This window comes from Rhododendron vialii, chromosome 6a, assembly GCF_030253575.1.
Source record: "Rhododendron vialii isolate Sample 1 chromosome 6a, ASM3025357v1".
NCBI lineage: Eukaryota > Viridiplantae > Streptophyta > Magnoliopsida > Ericales > Ericaceae > Rhododendron > Rhododendron vialii.
The window spans coordinates 2,812,697-2,832,447 of NC_080562.1; the positions used below are offsets into that span (position 1 = coordinate 2,812,697).

Below are 19,751 nucleotides of genomic sequence, written 5' to 3' on the forward strand. Positions count from 1 at the left end.
GTTAAAAAAAATAGTAATGTAATTCATATTGTACATACAATTTTTTAAATTTTTTCGCGTAGTGAAAAATTAACATGATTCATGGATATGCACCTCTTACATACTATCTCCATTTCAAATATACAACTTACCTCGTAAAATAATTAAACAATAACTTACAAAATAACGTCTTTTTCATTGAAATTCTAAAATTTTCGCAACTTAATAAATATCAAATAGTTCTTGCTATTGATGAAAATTTTGATGTTTTAATTGATAAAATACCATTTTCTTTCGTATCTCGACCGGATAACTTATTTGAAATAAAAGGAATAGCCGAAAAATCACGTGAAATTCGATGTATTATTTTATGCATCGCTTGATTTGTTTTCAATGGAATTGTGTGTTTTGCGGGATCCTCAACACATCCGAAAGAGACTCCTCGTAATTTCCGTGCTAAAATGCGCCGCACCTTGTCATTTTTCAGCAGGTAGCCATTTTCCTTGACTAGACGTCTAGACCACTCTCCCTGGTTCTTTCTTTATTGAAAATAAAAATAAAAATTCATATACAAATCCCAATGGTTTGGCATCTTGGCATATGATATTATGATTTAAGGGTTTGGTTCCTCGACTATTTCTGTTAGTATTTCTTGGGGTTGCTTGCGAAACGGCTGTGGAAAAAATTGTAGCAATTAATTTGAGGTGAACACAAATTGGTTCTGAACACTTTACATTGCCAAAAAAAAATCATTTACTACCCAATGAGTTTCTCTTTTAGAGTATCTAATTCCATGAGATTGACTATGTGGTCTTGACTCGTGATTTAGGAGTTTGCTATATTTTAAGGTCTCGAGTTCAATTTTCTTTGCAAGTAACTCTAAAATCATTTAAACCTTCATGCATAAGTGTGCAAAACGGCTGTACGAGTTACTGTATAAATTAATATGAGGTGTGTTATCTGACAGGGGACAATATGCATTAAAAAAAAAAAAATTCATTTGCTAATACACAACGAGTTTCTCTTTAAGAATATTTAATTTCTGACTCATTCCCTCTTCTTTGCAGTATAGTATTTCCTTCTCCCTGAACTTTACGTGTACGTTTTCGTGTTCCTATAGCCTTTCTCTGCTTTTTTTCCTGCTCTTTCTTTAATTTGTTTAATCTTTAAAATTCATACCGGTATCAGAACTTAAAGCTGCTACGGAACCACTATATTCAGCAAGTGTGAGCGCAGGATAAGAGCGTGCACACTTCCCCGTTTCAAGCAACCAGGAGAGCATGTAGAGAGAGAGAGAGGAAAACCCCAAAAGCAGAGAGAACCAGTTTGAAGGAGAGAGAAAGGGAGAGGAAAAAAGATGAAATTTTTGGAACTATGTTGATGTAGAAGGGGCAAAGCAAAGCAAACCAAAGAAAGGGGGGAATCGATATTATGACACTCTTTCATCGAAAGGTCGATTTCTTTTGTCACCTGCTGATCGCTATGAGCTAAAAGAAAACACGAAAAGAGAAAAAAAAGGGGAAATAGGGCCAAAAAGCAAATCGATAATCCGACCACTCATGCTTCTTCGTTCGGCGTGCTTTGATACTATGAGCTTGACCCACCATTTTTTTCCTCTCTTCTGATGGAGTCTTGATATAGGGAGAGCCCCACCTCAGATTTCAGTATACCTTTTTCCCCAGTTTTTGTTCCTTGGTTTTGGATTTTTGGGGCATGCCCTGGTGACCCCAGTTGGATTCTTCTGCTCATTTCTTTGGATCTTTCTCCCCGGGTTTATGTCATTTTCTTGAGGTCGGTTGATGAGCTGAAGTGGGTGTTAGTTAATAGTTATTTCCCATTTATTGAGCTGATTCAGTGCTGAAGTTTGAGTCTTGTGAACAAGGAGGTGGTTTCCTGAGGTGAGTTTGAGGAATTTTGTAGGGTTCTGGATGGAAATATGCTATTTTGGGATTTGGGTTTTCGATGTTCAAAGGGGTTAGTTGATGTAAAGATGGGTTCTTGTGTTGTGTTCTTGGTGTGGAAATAGCAAGAAACCACATGGGTTCTTTTGAAGAGAAAGGCAAAGCAGGAGGGTTGGTTTCCGGAGCTCAAACTCTATTTGAGGAAATGAAGTTGTTGAAGGAAATGCAGGATCATTCTGGTCAGTCCCTTTGGACTGTTCTTGTTTCAATTTTGTTGATCTGTATTTGATTTTAAACTTGATAATGCAAATGGCCTTTTAATAATCTCACCCTGCAAATTAGTGATAGCTATTTTTTTTTTGTGTGTGTGTGGAAATTTTCCAAACAAGAAATTTCAGATAAATCTTTCATTTTCTTATTTCTGTATGTCTAATATGGGTTTGGTCATGGTTTTGTTTCAGGGGTTCGGAAGCCGATGAATTCAGAGCTGTGGCATGCATGCGCCGGCCCATTGGTGAACTTGCCGCTGGTTGGAAGCCTAGTGTATTACTTCCCACAAGGACACAGCGAACAGGTTTCCTTTCCTTCTGTTTATAAGATTTTTTCAGTTATTTTCCATTTAGTTTGGTAGTTATTAACTTGGGATTTATGGGATTAAAGCTGTTGAATTGCAAAAGAAAATCCACATTAGAAACTCGCCCTGTTTGAAACTTGTGGAAACTGGAAAGGAAAGGAAAATAAAGTAGAAAAGTGTGAGATATTAGAGAGAAAATTTTAGGGAAAATGACTGGTCTAGGACGTGTTTTGATAATTAATACCCGCCAAGGACAAGGACAAGCTAAGAACATTTGTTAATGCTGAAAATGTCCTTAGCGAGTATTAAATATCAAAACACGTTCTTGGCCGTCATTTTCCCAAAATTTTACTATTCCTAATAATCATTTGGTCATTTTCTCTTCTTCCTCTCAAACCAAACAAGGGAGGGGAAATTTTTAAACTTTCCTTTCTTTTCTTTCCGTTTCCATAAGTTCCAAACAATTTAAACAGTCTAACTGAAGTACCAGGATTTTTTTACCGAAATTCAGGGGTTTTCTACTAACTTAAATAAGTACTTATTTGAAACTTATTTTTTTAATTTAAGGGGATGCATTGTGAGAGAATGGCCTGTCCCTGGCATGTATTTTGACCTGTAAAGTCTAAAACTTATTTTTTGAATTAAAGGAGTTGACTCAGTCTTTGTCTTGAAGCGATTGACTACAATTTGTGCTCTCCATTTCATCTTTCTAAATTGTTCAAAACAGTGTATTTCTAATTTTTTTTTGCTTACTAATCTTAATGAGCTATGGTCATCTATGCTGTTGAGTAGTGGCTTCTGCTGTTATCTTGCTTTTTGTTAATGGAGACCATGTAATGTTAGGCCATGTTTGCTTGCCTTAATTAGGCATTGGAAATAACCTGTATGTCTAGGGATTTGCTCTGTGGCAGCTTCTTTTTTGCAAGCAATTCCGTGAGGGAACTCATGCCGATTTCAGACAACTTGTTTCCTTTTTTTGTATTACGATTCACCAGATACTTGTTGCTTGAAAGTTAATGGGATCTCTATGTCATACCAGGTGGCAGTTTCGACTAATAGAACTGCAACCTCACAAATCCCCAACTATCCAAATCTCCCACCTCAGCTGTTGTGCCAAGTTCACAATGTTACACTACATGTATGGTGCAGTTGAATTATTTCCTCATTCATTGATACAGGCCAACACAAGCCAATGTATCCCCGTTTATATTGCTCACTATCTTCAACGTTGTCTCACTGGTTCTTTTATTTGTTTTTAGTCTGACAAAGATACGGATGAGATCTATACCCAGATGAGCCTTCAGCCTGTCAGCTCCGTAAGTTCTGCTCTGTTTAATCATTCATAATCTTCATGTGACTACTTTTGATGTTTCAAGTAGAAAATGTGATATCTGGAAATGTCATCATTTTGCTGATGTTAAATTTACATCTTTTTTTTTTTTTTTTTTTTTTGCGGATCAGGAAAAAGATGTCTTTCCAATACCGGACTTTGGATTTAAGCATAGTAAGCATCCAAGTGAATTTTTCTGCAAAACCTTGACTGCAAGTGATACGAGTACGCATGGTGGCTTCTCAGTGCCTCGTAGGGCTGCAGAAAAGCTGTTTCCGCCATTGGTGAGTTTTCCGATTTTCAGAACGAGACAATTGTACTAGCTATGGTGGCCATCGGATTGAGGAATGTAATATTCAATCTAAAACAAATTCATTTGTATTTTGTTCTCTATTTTATTTAGGATTTTTCAATGCAACCACCAACTCAAGAGCTCGTTGTCCGCGACTTGCATGAAAATACCTGGACTTTTCGTCATATATACCGCGGTGAGGATTCTTATTATATCTTCATTTTAGAGTTTTTTCTTTCTCTTATTTATTTTGTCTGCTTGATTGCCACCAACGTGGCCAATTCAAGAAGTGCATGCTTCATTTTGTTTCTACCTTAGTCATCAGTTAACAACACATTAGCGACGATTTTTCATTTTTTATGTTGGTTCTTCCCTAGGACTTTTTGTTTGTCTTCTAAATTTTCTTTTTGCACCTTATTTAGGGCAGCCAAAGAGACACCTCCTGACAACTGGATGGAGTATGTTTATTGGTGCAAAGAGGCTTAGAGCAGGCGATGCTGTTCTGTTCATAAGGTATATAGAAATCTTTTTCAAGGCCACGTGAAACTTTTACAAAAGAAGATATAGAATATAATTCGGCTTCTACTGTTTAGGGACTTATTTGAATGACATCATTTCTCTACATTGTTGTAATAGGGATGAAAAATCACAACTGATGCTGGGTGTTAGGCGTGCGAACCGTCAACAAACTAATTTGCCATCATCAGTCCTATCTGCCGATAGCATGCACATTGGGGTACTTGCGGCTGCAGCCCATGCTGCTGCTAATAGAAGCCCTTTTACGATTTTCTACAATCCTAGGTACATTTGATTTGTTCTTTGTACACCGAGCCTTTTGTTTTACGTATTTTGGCACCTTGTTTGATTTCATGATTGTTATGTGATCTCTACTTATCTACAGGGCATGTCCTTCAGAATTTGTTGTTCCTTTGGCCAAATATCGAAAATATGTATATGGAACTCAACTCTCAGTTGGTATGAGGTTCGGAATGATGTTTGAAACTGATGACTCGGGCAAACGCAGGTAACTTTCTCCTCATTCTTTGTTCTGTGGGCCACCATAGGCTTGTCTCTAGAGGCCATCTTATATTTGGAGGCCTCGTTTTTGCCTTCCCTTTTTGCTTTTGTGGTTTGTTTTTTTATATCAATACTGCAACAGCGGATAAAAGGTGGAATGAAGCCAAACCATACAAAGCTTCATGTCTGAATCACTTGGGATTGGCTATGTGAATCCTTTTCGCCGTTGCCCTGTCCATGATTATATATTGACTTAGACCAATAAGTTCATATCTTTCTTAAAGGTGAAACGTAAGACAGGAAAAAAAGTGAACAGTTTTATAGTGATTAAAAGATTAGGAAACAAGTTTCCAATTGTTTATGTTTGATATATGCATGTTGGTACCAAATCAGTGCTCTAATGGGTAATCTGTGTTTTACATGAAATAACTATTTCATTGGCGAGGAGATATGGTGTCATTTTACTCATTTTTCTGCAGATATATGGGTACAATTGTTGGTATAAGTGACTTAGATCCACTGCGGTGGCCTGGTTCCAAATGGCGCAATCTTCAGGTGCACTGTTCGACTCCTCAGCTAGATTTATTCAATTTGTCCCAACTCCAAGTTTTGATGTGCAACTTCTTTTTCATAATATAGGTAGAATGGGATGAAACTGGGTGTACTGAAAAACACAACCGAGTTAGTCCCTGGGAAATTGAGACTCCCGAAAGTCTTTTCATTTTTCCTTCTCTCACATCAAGTTTCAAACGACCCCTACAAGCTGGTTACTTAGGTAAATTCATTTTTATTCTATCGTCGAAGTGTGTAAGGTTCTATACATTCATGGAATGACATCTATAATCGTATCAGGAGAGCAATCTGAGTGGGAGATGCTGATAAAGAGGCCTTTTGTACGGGTTCCTGAAAACCCAAGTGGGGAACTTCCTTATCCCTCAATTTCAAGCCTCTGGTCTGAACAACTTCTCAAGATGCTGATGAAACCTCAAAATGTCACCAATGGGACTGTGCCACCTGTCCAAGACTCTTTATTTAAGGGAGCTTCAACTCTAGAGACCCCGAATCCGACACAAGCGATTGTCAAGCAGAAACCACAGCTTGAAAATACTTCGTCAGAAAGTCAAAATCGTCCTAAAATCCAACTCGACCAAACTGATTCCACCAAACCAAACTACTTAACACAAACTGAAGTATCGAAAGTAGAACCTGTAATTGTTGTTGATCAGCTAAGCCAGTTGACTTCTTCTTTAGGGAAATGTAATGAAGACAAAATGACTCAAAATTCCGTGAATCAGCAGAATCTTGTTAATCAGCTGACATTACTCAACCAAAACCACGGATTGCCGCAGTTGCAGACTACTCCATGGGTGGACTCCCACCAATTAGATTGTACTAATTTCAATGGGTTACTTCCGTATGCGGACACCAGTGACTGGAACATGAACACTGGAATTCTCAGATCGCAGGGACCTTTATCCATTTTCGGAAAGCAAGAGTCATCAGCGGTGTATTCAGAAACAGTTGAGCCTACTGTATCTTCGGTTGGCCACGACATGTGGGACCACCAGCTAAATAATTTCAGGTCTTTATCACAGACGAACCAACTTGCTCCATTGCCTCAGCAGGATCTTTATAGCCTTCAGAGTAGTAGATATGATTCAAGTGATTTGTATAGTTGTCTAAACTTTGATGGTAGCAGCGGAGGAAGCGCAGTGGTCGATCCTTCTGTTTCAAGCGCTGTTTTCGATGAGTTTTGTTGCCCATTGAAAGATGCTTCTTTTCAAAATCCCTCAAATTGTTTATTAGGCAACTTTAGTTCAAGCCAGGATGTTCAGTCCCAGATAACATCAGCTAGCCTAGCTGATTCTCGGGTATTCTCCTTGCAAGAGTTCCCGGATAGCTCCGGTGGCGCATCGTCGAGCAATGTAGAATTTGACGATGGTAGTCTTTTGCAAAACAACACATGGCAACAAGCGGCTCCGCCAGTGAGAACCTATACAAAGGTAAGGATTTTATAGAATTTGAAATACCAATTTTAAACGGCTAATAAAAGTAGGTGTTTGGGAAATGAGAGATCAGCCCATGTTGCTACGCCTAGATTAAGGCCATGGTAGGATTTTTTGTTTTGCCCTATATGGCTATCAAGTGCCAGCCTTTTCTTTTCTATTTTAGTTTTGTTAAGTACTTCTCATGGCATGACTGCTGTTTAAGGCTGTGCATGGAAGGGAAAGAAAAGATGTGCAAAATTCCTCTATGAATCCTTAATCCAACTACAGTCTGTTAGGATCAAGATTTGTCGAGGGAAAAGAAAATGTACGAGATTTCGTTTATGGTGTATTTCCCTGACCTTTGCTTTTCCATCAAGAAATCCTCTTCAAATACAACCAAAATTTCTGTGATTTTGATTCCATGTACATATCATGCATATCTGAATCCTCTTTCATGAATCTTGTTATCCGTCCCTGGTGACGAATGCACAATGCTTGCAGATTCAGAAGGCTGGATCTGTTGGGAGGTCAATTGATGTCTCGGGATTCAAGAATTATGATGAACTGCGCTCTGCAATCGAATGCATGTTTGGACTTGAGGGGCTGCTCATTGACAGAACTTCTGGTTGGAAACTAGTTTACGTGGATTTCGAGAATGATGTTCTCCTTGTTGGCGACGATCCTTGGGAGTAAGTCTTCGTTGTCATTTTGATTTTCCCCTCCAAAAAATATTTGTAGAAACACTCAAGATGAATCAACATCATCATTGAATTAATTTCCTCCAATTATGTCTCAATGCAGGGAATTCATTAGCTGTGTTCGTTGCATTAGAATTCTATCTCCTTCTGAAGTTCTGAAGATGAGCGAAGAGGGAATGCAGCTTCTCAACAATGCCACCACCATTCCGGGTGCTAATGGATCGATGTCAGAAAGTGCTTATGCTTGGGATTGCCCAAAGTGATTCGTAGAGTCGTTTTTGCTTGGTGGATTCTGAAAAATTTGTGGTCTTATTTCTCCCGGAAGAGAACCTCAAGCAGGGCAAGTGATGTAGGTACTGAATCTTCAGATTACAGTAGTTCAGAGCTTTGGTTTTTAGATTTGGCCTTATAGAGTACTCTACTATTAAGTACGTGTGACTGTTGTGAGATTGTTGTTCTGATTGTATGCTTCATTCACTTGTCTCAGTTTTCCAAACCGGATTCCCACTAACCCATTGCAGTACTGATATCATACACGAACTCTTTTGAGTTTTCGATGAAGGTTCAGTAAGATAAAAATCTGTGCGATGAACTTGCCGTTTGGGAATACGTTCTTTTGTTAATAAGATAAGAAATGAACATGCAGATTGGTTATTCCTTACTCGTTGGGAGTATTACCCTCATCATTACACAACCATCCATGTCATGACTGCACCGCTGTTAGGGAATATGATCATATGCACGGTTCGTGTTATGAGCTGAAATCGAGTGATGACATGAAAGAGCCCGTTTCAAATGCTGAATTCTGCAATACCAGATCGAAGAGGGGTTTGGTGGAAGATGCGAAAGCACATAGAGCAAAAAGAAAAATGGTGTTGCTAAAAAAGAAAATGGTAGTGAGATCGGAGAAGAGCAAGATGACATTCATAGCCGAGTGCAACCCGTAACCGGATATCGTTCGCGATACTTTTTTAGTTTAATTTTCTCACAATCATATTTTTTAGGACAAAATATCATACTCCTATTTATTTGACTGAAAAATACAATAAAAAATAGTTCGATACTGTCCACTGGAACGTGTATTTTTGTACCCCTCCCATTATCCCACGTGCAAGGCATGTGTATTTTTTCCGTCCAAAAACTAAATGGAAGTCACCACGGGGTTAACATTGAAACGGGAGTAGTAAATCCAAGGTTTAAATTGTCCAAATTGAAACCAGAAAGGACCGAAGTGATTTTTTCGGCAAGTTCAAAGCCCTAATGCTACTGGTACAGCAAGTGCTGTACAGACAACGCGTACATCGTGTTTTTAGGCCCGTCTCGGGTCCAACAAAGATAATCGGAGCCGCTTGTTTTGTTCAAAATATTTTTTTTGGGGTCTCGATAAAAAATCAGCTTCATCCGATATCATTAATGGCGTTTATGAAATGTCAGATTTCGCTTCAAAATTTAGGCTAGCAATTTAGCAAATATGGACATTTCATTAACGCCCGTCACGATATCGGATGGAGTTGATTTTTTACGGGAACCTTAAAAAAAATATTTTGAACAAAATGAGCGGTTTCGATTATCTTTGTTAGACCCGAGACTGGCCCAAAAGTCCACTGTACACGCTGTCTGTATAGCTCTTGCTGTACCAGTAGCATAGTTCAGTTCAAAGGAAAAAACAGAAATGTTCCCCAAAATAGGCTCTCAAACGCCCCAAAAGCCAAAATCATGGGCTCGGGATATGAACATTATGAGATTATAGCATGAGCTCATTTCATGAAAATTAGTGCTTCACAATTCCCCGTAATTTTAATTTGGATCTGAATGAAAGCAACCCAATTTCGGGATGTGATTTTGACATTCAACTTTTAGTCAATGACATTCCATTTTTTTGTTCTGTAATCTCACATGATCAATACATAAAGTGGAGTGTCGGTAATTAAAACCGGAGTGCGAAAATTAATTTCCTCTCCTTTACACTACAAATAATGACGTGGAACCAAAAGTTAGATACAGAGGTGTCTAGAATCGTCCAATGTGTACTAGTCGCGCATTTACCATGTGGGATCCACGTGCATTGGATGACTCCGGATTTATGCACTTAATTTTCATCCAATGTTTGCATTCCTATTTAAACTAAGGCCAAATGTACTTATCAAAAAAAGTTAAAAGGCCTAATCCCAGTTCCAATCAAACTAGTAGACATGAAATCATACAATAGTTCGGAAGTACTGCCACAAGCCAGCATTGGGGTGTTTGATTCCTATTCGGCTACTCAATTCCTGACTAAGGAAGGATTACTATGAAAAACATCTCTCTTCTATCTATAAGTAGACGCTACGTACCTTAGTTTTACTTTCTGTTTGATCGGAAGCACAGAAGCAAACTGGCATTCGAAAGTTACCATACACAAAAATTTAAGTAAAAGAGGAAGTCGAAGTTCAGAATCGTACGTCGAGCGATTTCCCGTGTAGGTTTTCCCCAGAAATTGCAGGTAATTTTTCTTCACCTCTTTAACAATCCAAAATACGAGATACAGTTTAATCATTGTATCTTTCCAAGAGAAGGGAAGGGAAAGATACAAGTTAGAGCGTGTTATATCCAGAATGACGCGTGAACTTCTAAAAGCAAAATGAGATAAAAGGAGAAATTATTACTAGTATTTTTTGTTTTTTTTGGTGACTAAGGAGAAATTATTTGTCTGCATGTGAAATTTCAATTATATCTGTCTGCATGTTTTTTTGTTTTGTTTTTGTCTGCAACAGTTTGATACTATTAAGCATTAATTTCCTGAACTATGTCATAGATTGTCCATAATTATGGTTCTTGTTGGCTGGGAAATCTCACTCATATCGTGTCTCTTTTTCCACAGTTTTTGTGGACAACAATGAAGGCTCGGGCTAAACTTTGCCTTGATATAGTTCTCGCTGTCATGACTGGTTTTTCTGGATTGCTGCACTTATGGTAAAGACTATGATTTGGACTGGGATTAGTACTGAATATCTGGGAGTCATTAGGTGGGGAATTAGTGCCCTCTTATTGGCTATGCCCTTGTATAAACTTATCAAATGGATCAAGAACAGAACCAAGATTTTACCCTAGCAACTTGTCGTGGCAGTCGCCGCCACTAGACTTCCCCTGGTCCTATCCTTGGACCAGATGATGAGAGGTAGACGTATAAATAGGACTAACAAATTAGCCTTCATTATACGGAATTGGCAGCCCCCGCCACTGGGTTGGGTGAAAATAAACGTAGATGCATCAGTCCAACAATATACTGGGCACGCAACTATTGGAGGTCTGGTAAGGGACCAAAGGGGCACATGGATCACGGGTTTTCAAGCCCGAGTTGCCTCATGTTCTGCAGTTCGTGCTGAGTTGTTGGCCATCTGGAAAGGATTGTGGCTAGCCAAACAGAAGGGGTTCCGACGTGTGATCATTGAGTTAGATTCAAGTGAAGCCTTCGAGCTCCTCCAAGAAGAAGAAGAAGAAACACACCCCAATTTTGATATCATTCGCAGTTTTTGCGCGCTGATGGAAAAGGGTTGCGAATATGAGTTTTGTAGTGTACTAGGGGAGGCTAACTTATGTGCAGACCTAACGGCCCAAGAGGCTTGGCACTCTGCCTGTGACGAGGAGTTTATTCAGTCTCCACCAGCGTCAGTGCAAAAGGAGATGGAAAAGGATTTTCTCAATCTTAAAGTTTCGTTCCGTATGATTCCGAAATCCGAAACAGAATAGAGGCTCTGCTTACAAGCTTTGCAACAGAATTTGGGTTTATATTTGCGAAATGATTTTGCCATTTTTTTTTGTTAATGCCACTCCTCTGCAAGTGTATTTTTGCACCAAAAATACACTTGTAGGGGAGTGACGTTAACAAAAAAAAGGATTGACATAATCAGCAGCCTTATATTTTTTACTTTTCTAATTCTTTCATTAAGCTTTAGAATGTTAAAAAGTTTGCTCTTTAAGTTTTTTAGCAAATTCGAGTTGGAGCTTAAGCTCAATGAAAATTTGATGAGCCCAGCTTGAGCCTAATTAATTTTGATTTCAAACTCGAAATTGTTCACAAGTCTTGATGAGCAAAAAATATCAGGTATTTGTAAAAACATATACCCATATAAGTTTATAGTACTTGTAAAAGTTTATGCATGTCCACGTTATAAGTATAGTTTTTACTCCTACTATTTAAATATATAATTTATAACTAGTTTTTTGATCGACAAAAGTAACATTTTATTAATAATAGGGGAGAGGGGAAATGAAATCCAACCAAGGGTTTGGATAAATAGTTATGCACTCTATGCATATTCAAGTTTACACACACACATACACACTCTAGGTGCAAGAGCCTAACCAAGCATTGCTAGGTTCAAGTTCGGCTCATTTATTAAACGAGCCTAAAATTGAGGTTCAGGTTCAATTCATTTAGTAGCTGAATCATTCTCGAACGAGTCTTTACCGAGCCAAGTTTTGAATGGTCATGAATGACTTAGTTCATTCGTAGCCCTATTTTCAACCGGAGAAAAAATAGTGAATGTTATCAATCCCTTATGGGCAAGGGCAATATTGTCAAATAATGTCTCAAACTCTATTCTTTAACCTCAACAAATTTTGCAGAGATCATAAAAAATTTCAAGAGTGTTAGTTTCATCAACCAATTTACGAGCAATGCCAGTTACACAATTTTAAAACACAACTCCGGACACAATTGGGTCCGAAGCCATTCGATGCACATGAACTCACATACATCGGATGACTCTAAACAAAGTTGTGTCTGGAGTTGTGTCAGAAAGCGTTCGTAGTCTTTTTTACTAGTATAAAAATGGGAAATCATGAAGAGAGAAAAGGAGTACTCTAGACTCTACTGTCGAGTAATACTACTTGATTTTACATGCAAAAACAGGCAAGTGACGTATCACCCCGAGCTCACGCATTCCATTTTCACCGCCAAGTAAAAATTTTATTTTGGAGCTCGAGGTTTTTCTTATTGTTAAGTTTAGAGTTTTAAAACTAGTTGAGGCACGCGTAAACTAGCTAGTCGATTTGCACTCGGGGTATAAAAAAATGAATTTTACAGCCAAATTAAGAAGTGCTATGGTTCCCCCAGCCTACTATAAAAATGCATAGCACAAATCTCGAAAAGAATTTACAAAAAACAGAATTGGAATAACAAAAATCATAAATAGCGTAGCAAAATTAATACTACCATTTAAAAGACATAGTAACATTTTCGCCATACGATGTATTACGTTTTCCAATTACACTTTTGCTATATACACATACACGTACTCCAAGTTTGCGAGCCTAATTAAGCCGAATGCTGATAGTTTTAAGGTTGGCTCGTTTATTAACGAGCCTAAAACTGAGGTTCAAGTTCATTTCGTGTAGTAGCCGAATCATTCTCGAACGAGTTTTTACAAAATCGAGTTTTGAACAGTTCACAAATGATCACTCGATTCATTTGCAGTCCTACGTAATGCCAAAAAAATAGTGAATGCTATCAATCCCTCATGGGCAAGGGCAACATTGCCAAATAATGTCTGAAAATCTATTCTTCAACCTTAACAAAATTTGCAGAGATCATAAAAAAACTTCAAGAGTGTCAGTTTCATAATCAATCAATTTAATGGGGAGGCGACAGAATGGACCTTAAGACCAAAATTTTGTAGTTGTAGGACTAAATTGATTCAATTGATAGTTTATAGAAAAAAAACTTGGATGTGATAGTTCAAGCACCATGATCAAAAATAAAAAAAAGATAGTTGATGCTTGAACATAAATAAACATAAATGCTATCATCTTTTTTTTTTGATTGATGCCAAATTCTTCACATGATAATTGTGGACTTACTGATGGGTTATTTTCAGTTTTTCGTTACTTTTTGGGAGACTTGATGGTAAAGAGATTGTAACCTCACCTCTGTTTTCTGTTGCAATTAGATCATCTTTTCGGAATCAGGTATTAATAAATGAGCTGAACAAGCCGTGTGGGCGGTTGATCAAGCTTGATTTGAAATTTTAAGGGTTTTAAAAAAAATTGAGCTTAATTAGCTTCTTTATGAATTGAGTCGATCTCAATTCAGCTTTAATCAAGCCAAACATAAGCTGATCTTGAGTAGTTTTCTTTTTCTTGCCAAAACGATAACAAATGATATTATAGATCCAAGAAATAGTACATCAAGAAAAAACTTTATCCCTAAACAAGGTATCAAGAAACTAAAAAAAGAGGGGACTTGTAGAGACCTGTATTTTTTATTATTATTGAAATGTTTATCTAAGGGCTAATTTGGAAAATATGGTTTATTGGGTGATTAGTTGAATTGAGAACTAAAGTGAAAGGATTGAGACATGAGGGAGTGTAGGTGTGATAAAAAGATATAGGGATATAAAAGGCGTGGGTGTTAGATGTAGGAGATCATTTTTCATCTCCCATCCCTCTCTCTCATCCGTTCTCTCACTGAAAAAGCTCTTCCCTAACCGTTTTAACCGTCTACTCCTCACTAGCATCTATATAGCTTTCATCTCCCCGTCTCTCTCTCTGTGTTCAAATCTTCTCAATCTCTCCTCTGTTCTCAACCATAACAAGAAAGAAGAAGAATGTCAGAGCAACAAGAAGGGCAAGAAGGAAGTGACTCGTCTTTGACTCCAACAACAGGGCTCTTGATACAGAGGAAACGAGTAAGAAGACTGTGAACCTAGCAAGAAAGGAAGTCGAATATGGGTAACTTCCTGCCTCTTGTTCTTCACCAAGAATAAGAAGTAATTGAGTTTCTTTAACGAACTTGAAAGTACCTATAGGCCAGTACGAGTTTCTACTTGATGCTTAGAACAGAATTAGTTTTTTTTTGCTCGGCCATATAAAACAGTGGTTATGAATCTTGTGATCATATAGAAGTATAGGGTATTCTTGAATTTTCTCCCAACCCAAACAAAGATTGGAGGGTTTTCATTTTGATTCTCTACAAGCTAAAAAAAGTGAGTAACAAGACCTTCTAGTTACTTCCGAAATTTTCTATTAACAAATTTTAGATTTTGAGATTTAGAATCTAAGAATTAGAGTTTCTAAAAGAGACTACACTAACAGGTATATATAAAAAATTAAATCAATATTTATGTTTATCATAGGCTGTTCTTCTTCTTGATGCTCGCAACTTCCGATTTAACCCTAACCCCGACCCTTCATCCTCGCAAATCACGATTTTAAGTGATTTATGCTCACAGTCCACCGGGTTTATGGTTGGGACTAAGTTCGCCCTTTGCTCTTGCCATGCTCTCTTCCTGCCCGAATATTGCCCTAGTCCGAAGGTGGTAGACTTCGACTTTCAGAGGGACATCCTCGTAAGCTTTTGGCAAAAATGAAACAAATCGAGCCTAGAAAACCTTTCTGTTCGAATTTGTAGTTTGTTACACATTTCGGTTCAATTGGGATTTAACAAAAGTCAAATGGAAAAAATATACTCCATGCAAAGCTATGAGATATAAAGCGTCCCTAGTTATGCATGCAAGTACATGGAGTTTTCTAGAAGAGATCTAGAATATCCTTAAGAAATATCTTTTGTAAGTAAAAAAAATCACACTTAGTAAATCTAAAAACTACCTAAATATTATAGAAAATATCCAGAACCGTCCATGGAGTGGTATAAATATGAATGGGTTCTTTGGTTTGGGCCTTTAAAACCATCCCCTCTTTTTGTGCACAGTCCCCAATAAATTCTCTCTAATTATTACTCTCATTTTTTCTCTCTCTCCCTCCACTAATTACCCTATGTGCACAATCCTAATATTCATTTTTTTTATCTATCTATCTATCTATCTTCACTTATTAACCTGTCTCTCCACTAACTAGTTTTCGTAACTTTTTATTACTAACGTTTGAGTTCACCCCGAGTAAGTGTAATGGCAAAGTTGTTGGACAATGTTGCGCCATACATATCTGAAAATGTTGCACCTCCTCTGATCGAACTCGACCTCCTCCTTTGCCTTTGCCCAAAGGGCAATCCGCCAACTTTGTTGGTCCAAATAGCAACCCAAGAGGGGGGTGAATTGGGTATCTCAAATATAACGCGGAATTTTAAAAAACTAATTGCAATCTATTCAACTACAATTATAATTTCAATGATATTCTATTCTACTCATGTGATATAGATATGCAAAACTGAAAGTAAAGAGAGTAGAGAAGAGAGAATCGAACGCAAGGATTTATAGTGGTTCGGTCCGCAACTTCACGGCCTAGTCCACTCCCCAAGTGTCCAACTCGGGATTTGCTGCACTATCTCCAATAGTTACAATCTTCTAGCTTTGCGGGTGCTAGACAACCTTTACAACGAGCAATCTATCCCCAATCGCTTCGACTAATTTTGACTTCGGTGCTAGTCACACCTAATCCAACTAGTTTTGACTCCGGTGCTAGTGACACCTAATCACCAAGTGATTTTCTCTCCAAAATCACTCACAAAAAGATTAACTCTCACAAGAGTATGAATAAGGGTGTACAATCCCTTTTACAATTTTTTGCTCAAGAACAACACTCAAACTAATATTCAAAATGTAAGCACGGAGTTGACAGATAAAGAATGATAAATGCTGATTTTGTTCTTCTTGCTTTTCTGTCTTACTTCTTCTTTTCTTTTTTGATTCTATTTATGCTGGAGTGACGAGATAATAGAAGGCAGCTCCACTAGCCGTTGGAGCAATTTGTGTAGTCAATAAATCTTGCTCTGAATTGTTTCCTTATTCAACTTTGAAACCAATATACCAATTCTCCATCCAGTACTAGCCGTTAGAATATATTCTAGTAGCCAATCAATTCTTTGGTTTCCTTTTCTTTGCCACTAATTTGCAAGCCATGTAATATGGAAATTTCCATTACCTGTTGGAGTTAAATCTCACAAATCGAGCAACCAATAATTCCTTTCATTTGAAGCATTCACTAGCCAATAAAGTTAGGAGAAGATTTGTCCTTAATCTTCCTCCTTTCAATTTATCTTGACTATTGAGATAGTGATTTGGTGTAGCAATGTGTCCATGTGTACTTCAACCAAATCCTACAAAATAAACATTAAGGTATTCCAAATATCACAATATTAATTATATTTCTTTTCAATAAAAATATATTTTGTTATCATCAAAATCAATAAGATATTCCATAGAAACCTTTGGGCTAACAAACTTTCTTCTTGCCCGGCATCTCCCCAAATCGTCGTTCCAAAATCCTCCATTATCCACCCTACACCTTCCCGAATCTCTTCACCCCTGGCCTTGTCCTCTTCTTTGAACACTGCTTCACAGTCTGTTATCTTACTAGAATCTCAAAACTTGAAGATTAACCCTATTCCAGTTCTTTGAACACTGCTTCACAGTTTGTTACTTATCTTACTAGAATCTCGAAACTTCAAGATTAACCTTATTCCTGACTCTACTTTCTCAACAGTCAAGACTATTTATGATTGCTCTTAGTCCACTGAGTTCGTGGTGAAAGGCGAAGTATGCCCTTTGTTTGTGCCATGGTCTCTTCATCCACGAATGTCGCCCTAGGCCGGAGATGGTGGATTTTGATGTTCTGGCGGACGTCCTTGTCTATTTTTGGGATGAGACTTTCACCATTGCGAAGGTGCTTGGTTTAGATCAGATAGCTGCATAATCTCGCCGTTCTTGAGCTCCAACACATTCCTGACACAGTAAGACCCCTAGAACTGTCCATCATTCGTCCTAATGTATTGCAGTCTTGTTTCGCTTTGGGTTACAATTATATCAATTTCACAAGTAACCCCGGTTTTGTTATGAGCCCTAGTGCGCCGATCACGTTGGTTTTTTATGACCAAAGATTAAACATACATTGTACTACATTGTTTTAGACCAAAGCTTTTATATTGCAAAAGGACTTGGCTTGGAGATGAGCAGAACTTTCATTGCTTAAAGTTGACTAGAATTTGAATAGCTTAGACTCACCTTTCCATATGAGAAAATGTCATTCTTAAGAACCCCCAAGAGGAGGAGTTGTGGAACAAAACGGATGTTGAGATCACAAAAGTTAATTAGTAATGGGAATTGATATCCACCCTCCTTTTATTACCATCTATTTTTTTTTTTTCTCTTTATCCACATGAATTTACTTTCTTACTTTTTCTCAATTCACTTTTTCATACATCATACTTACTATGTTACTACCCAGTTCTTTGGGGAAGCTCATTTTTTTTTTTTGTGTGATAGGCATGGAATGCACTACCTTTGGATAATCTTTTAGTTGAGTTTCAAGCTCGTAAAGTTAAAATTCTTGCTATGTGGATGATATAGAATCTATTGAAATTCAACATGTTTTTTTTTTTGGATCTCAAATGCAGAATTTCATTCAATAAATCCTTGCGGCACTTACAATGATTTTCAACAATAATAAACAGCATTACACAAATCCAACCCACAAAAGATATATCAATACCAGCAAAAGGAAAAACCTAGTGTTCACTATCACAAATCGGCATAGTGGAGTCGTAATTACATACGCTCAGATTTTCCGTAAATGACGAATCTTCAAATCAAGGATAAACTATTCTGATGGAAATCCGGACCTCACTCCGTATTATCCCCTCCAAGTGACACGCCGGAAACCGGATGCCACTCCGGGGCGAGCCCACGCTGTCATGCGGGGCTCTGAATACGAGAAGCAAGACACCGGCTACAACTGATGAATACCTTGCATTCACGGTGGTCAAAGGACATCCCGGGGCATCAATCTGCAACAAAACTGCTGGAAACAGCCAATACTAGAAATCAAAATCAACAGCTATTACTAGAAATCAGAAACAAAACAGAAAACAGAAAAAAGAAAACAAACACAAAATGAACCACCAGCATATACGATGATCGCGTCGAATCTCACCTACTGGAATCTTCGGCACCATCATAGAAAACAGACCACCAGCTCCAAGACCCGGAAATCTGACCCACCCATTCACCAACGCTCTGGTGAGGCGGTGGAGAGAGCGGTAAGGCAAAGGGGTGAGGCAGGGGGGAGACACGTTGGGGTGAGGTGGAGGTTGAGCGGCAACTTGGAAGGACGGTGGATAGTCGGCAGAGGAGGATAGCGGATCTGGGGAGTAAGATTTATGACTCAGATTTGGGGAAAAGAAAGGGAAAAAAAAGAAGGAAATAGAGCAGAAAGAGAGAAGAACCTCCTCACATGGAGGTGGAGAAAACCAATATTGCTGCCCCAAACCCACCACACAGAGAGAGAGAGAGAGAGAGAGAGAGAGAGAGAGAGAGAGAGAGATTCACCATGGCTTGGCTACTATCTTGAGAGAGAGAGATTCAACATGTCTTGGCTACAATTTCTCAAAAACAAAACAAGCGTGCATACTGCAGATAGTCATAGCGATCTTCATCTACTCCATCTCCCACAACATCAGAACCGCCATGAGTAGGCTGTTAGTTTGTTCCTTGCTTCATTCTAAAGTATATTTATTTTTTGCTCCACTTTCGCTGCTTTCGCAAGTGAATATGGCCTCTAGCTGGTGGGGTGGTTTTGGTACGATCCTTCCAACGTTAGTTGGCAGTCCCATGTTTTGGTTGGCCCCTCGTAGCATGCTTTTTTTTTTTTTTTTGGATAATCATACTTGAATCCTCTACTTTACCTTTCGAGATATAACACCGCAGTGCTTAATAGTCAGTCACCTACACAGCTATACTGGGTTCAGTGGGTTGGAACTTGGAAGGTTTTCTAAATTTAATAAACTACATAAAACACAGATATAAGTTACATGCATGAGAGGGGGAAAAAAAGAAGAAGGAAACAAGTCTCAGCTTCGTTATAAATTACAAACTAAAAACCACAATACTACCGTTCCCAAACAAGTCTGAGCTTCGTTATAATAAATTACAAACCAAAAACAACCATACTACTACTCCCCAACCACACCTTACCACTGCTTGATGAGTAGTAATAATTTGGGAACCTTCAAACGGTAGCTTTGACTCCACGAAAATCCC

At 38.2% G+C, this 19,751-nt stretch overlaps 1 protein-coding gene and 1 long non-coding RNA gene across 2 annotated transcripts; one reads left to right on the plus strand and one right to left on the minus strand.

The window, feature by feature from the left end:
- Positions 1-1,038: 1,038 nt before the first annotated feature.
- On the plus strand, positions 1,039-8,275 carry LOC131329446 (auxin response factor 5). The gene is made up of 14 exons (XM_058362551.1): positions 1,039-2,119; positions 2,342-2,454; positions 3,494-3,592; positions 3,714-3,770; positions 3,916-4,068; positions 4,188-4,272; positions 4,499-4,589; positions 4,713-4,877; positions 4,978-5,100; positions 5,573-5,648; positions 5,733-5,868; positions 5,946-7,096; positions 7,583-7,770; positions 7,883-8,275. The coding sequence occupies exons 1-14, from the start codon at positions 2,017-2,019 to the stop codon at positions 8,040-8,042; spliced, it is 2,700 nt and encodes an 899-aa protein (XP_058218534.1). The 5' UTR covers positions 1,039-2,016; the 3' UTR covers positions 8,043-8,275.
- Positions 8,276-18,181: 9,906 nt separating this feature from the next.
- LOC131329412 (uncharacterized) lies at positions 18,182-19,476 on the minus strand. The gene is made up of 2 exons (XR_009200757.1): positions 18,646-19,476; positions 18,182-18,510 (listed from the first exon to the last, which is right to left on the minus strand). It is a non-coding gene; the product is annotated as an uncharacterized LOC131329412 (long non-coding RNA).
- Between the last annotated feature and the right edge of the window lie 275 nt (positions 19,477-19,751).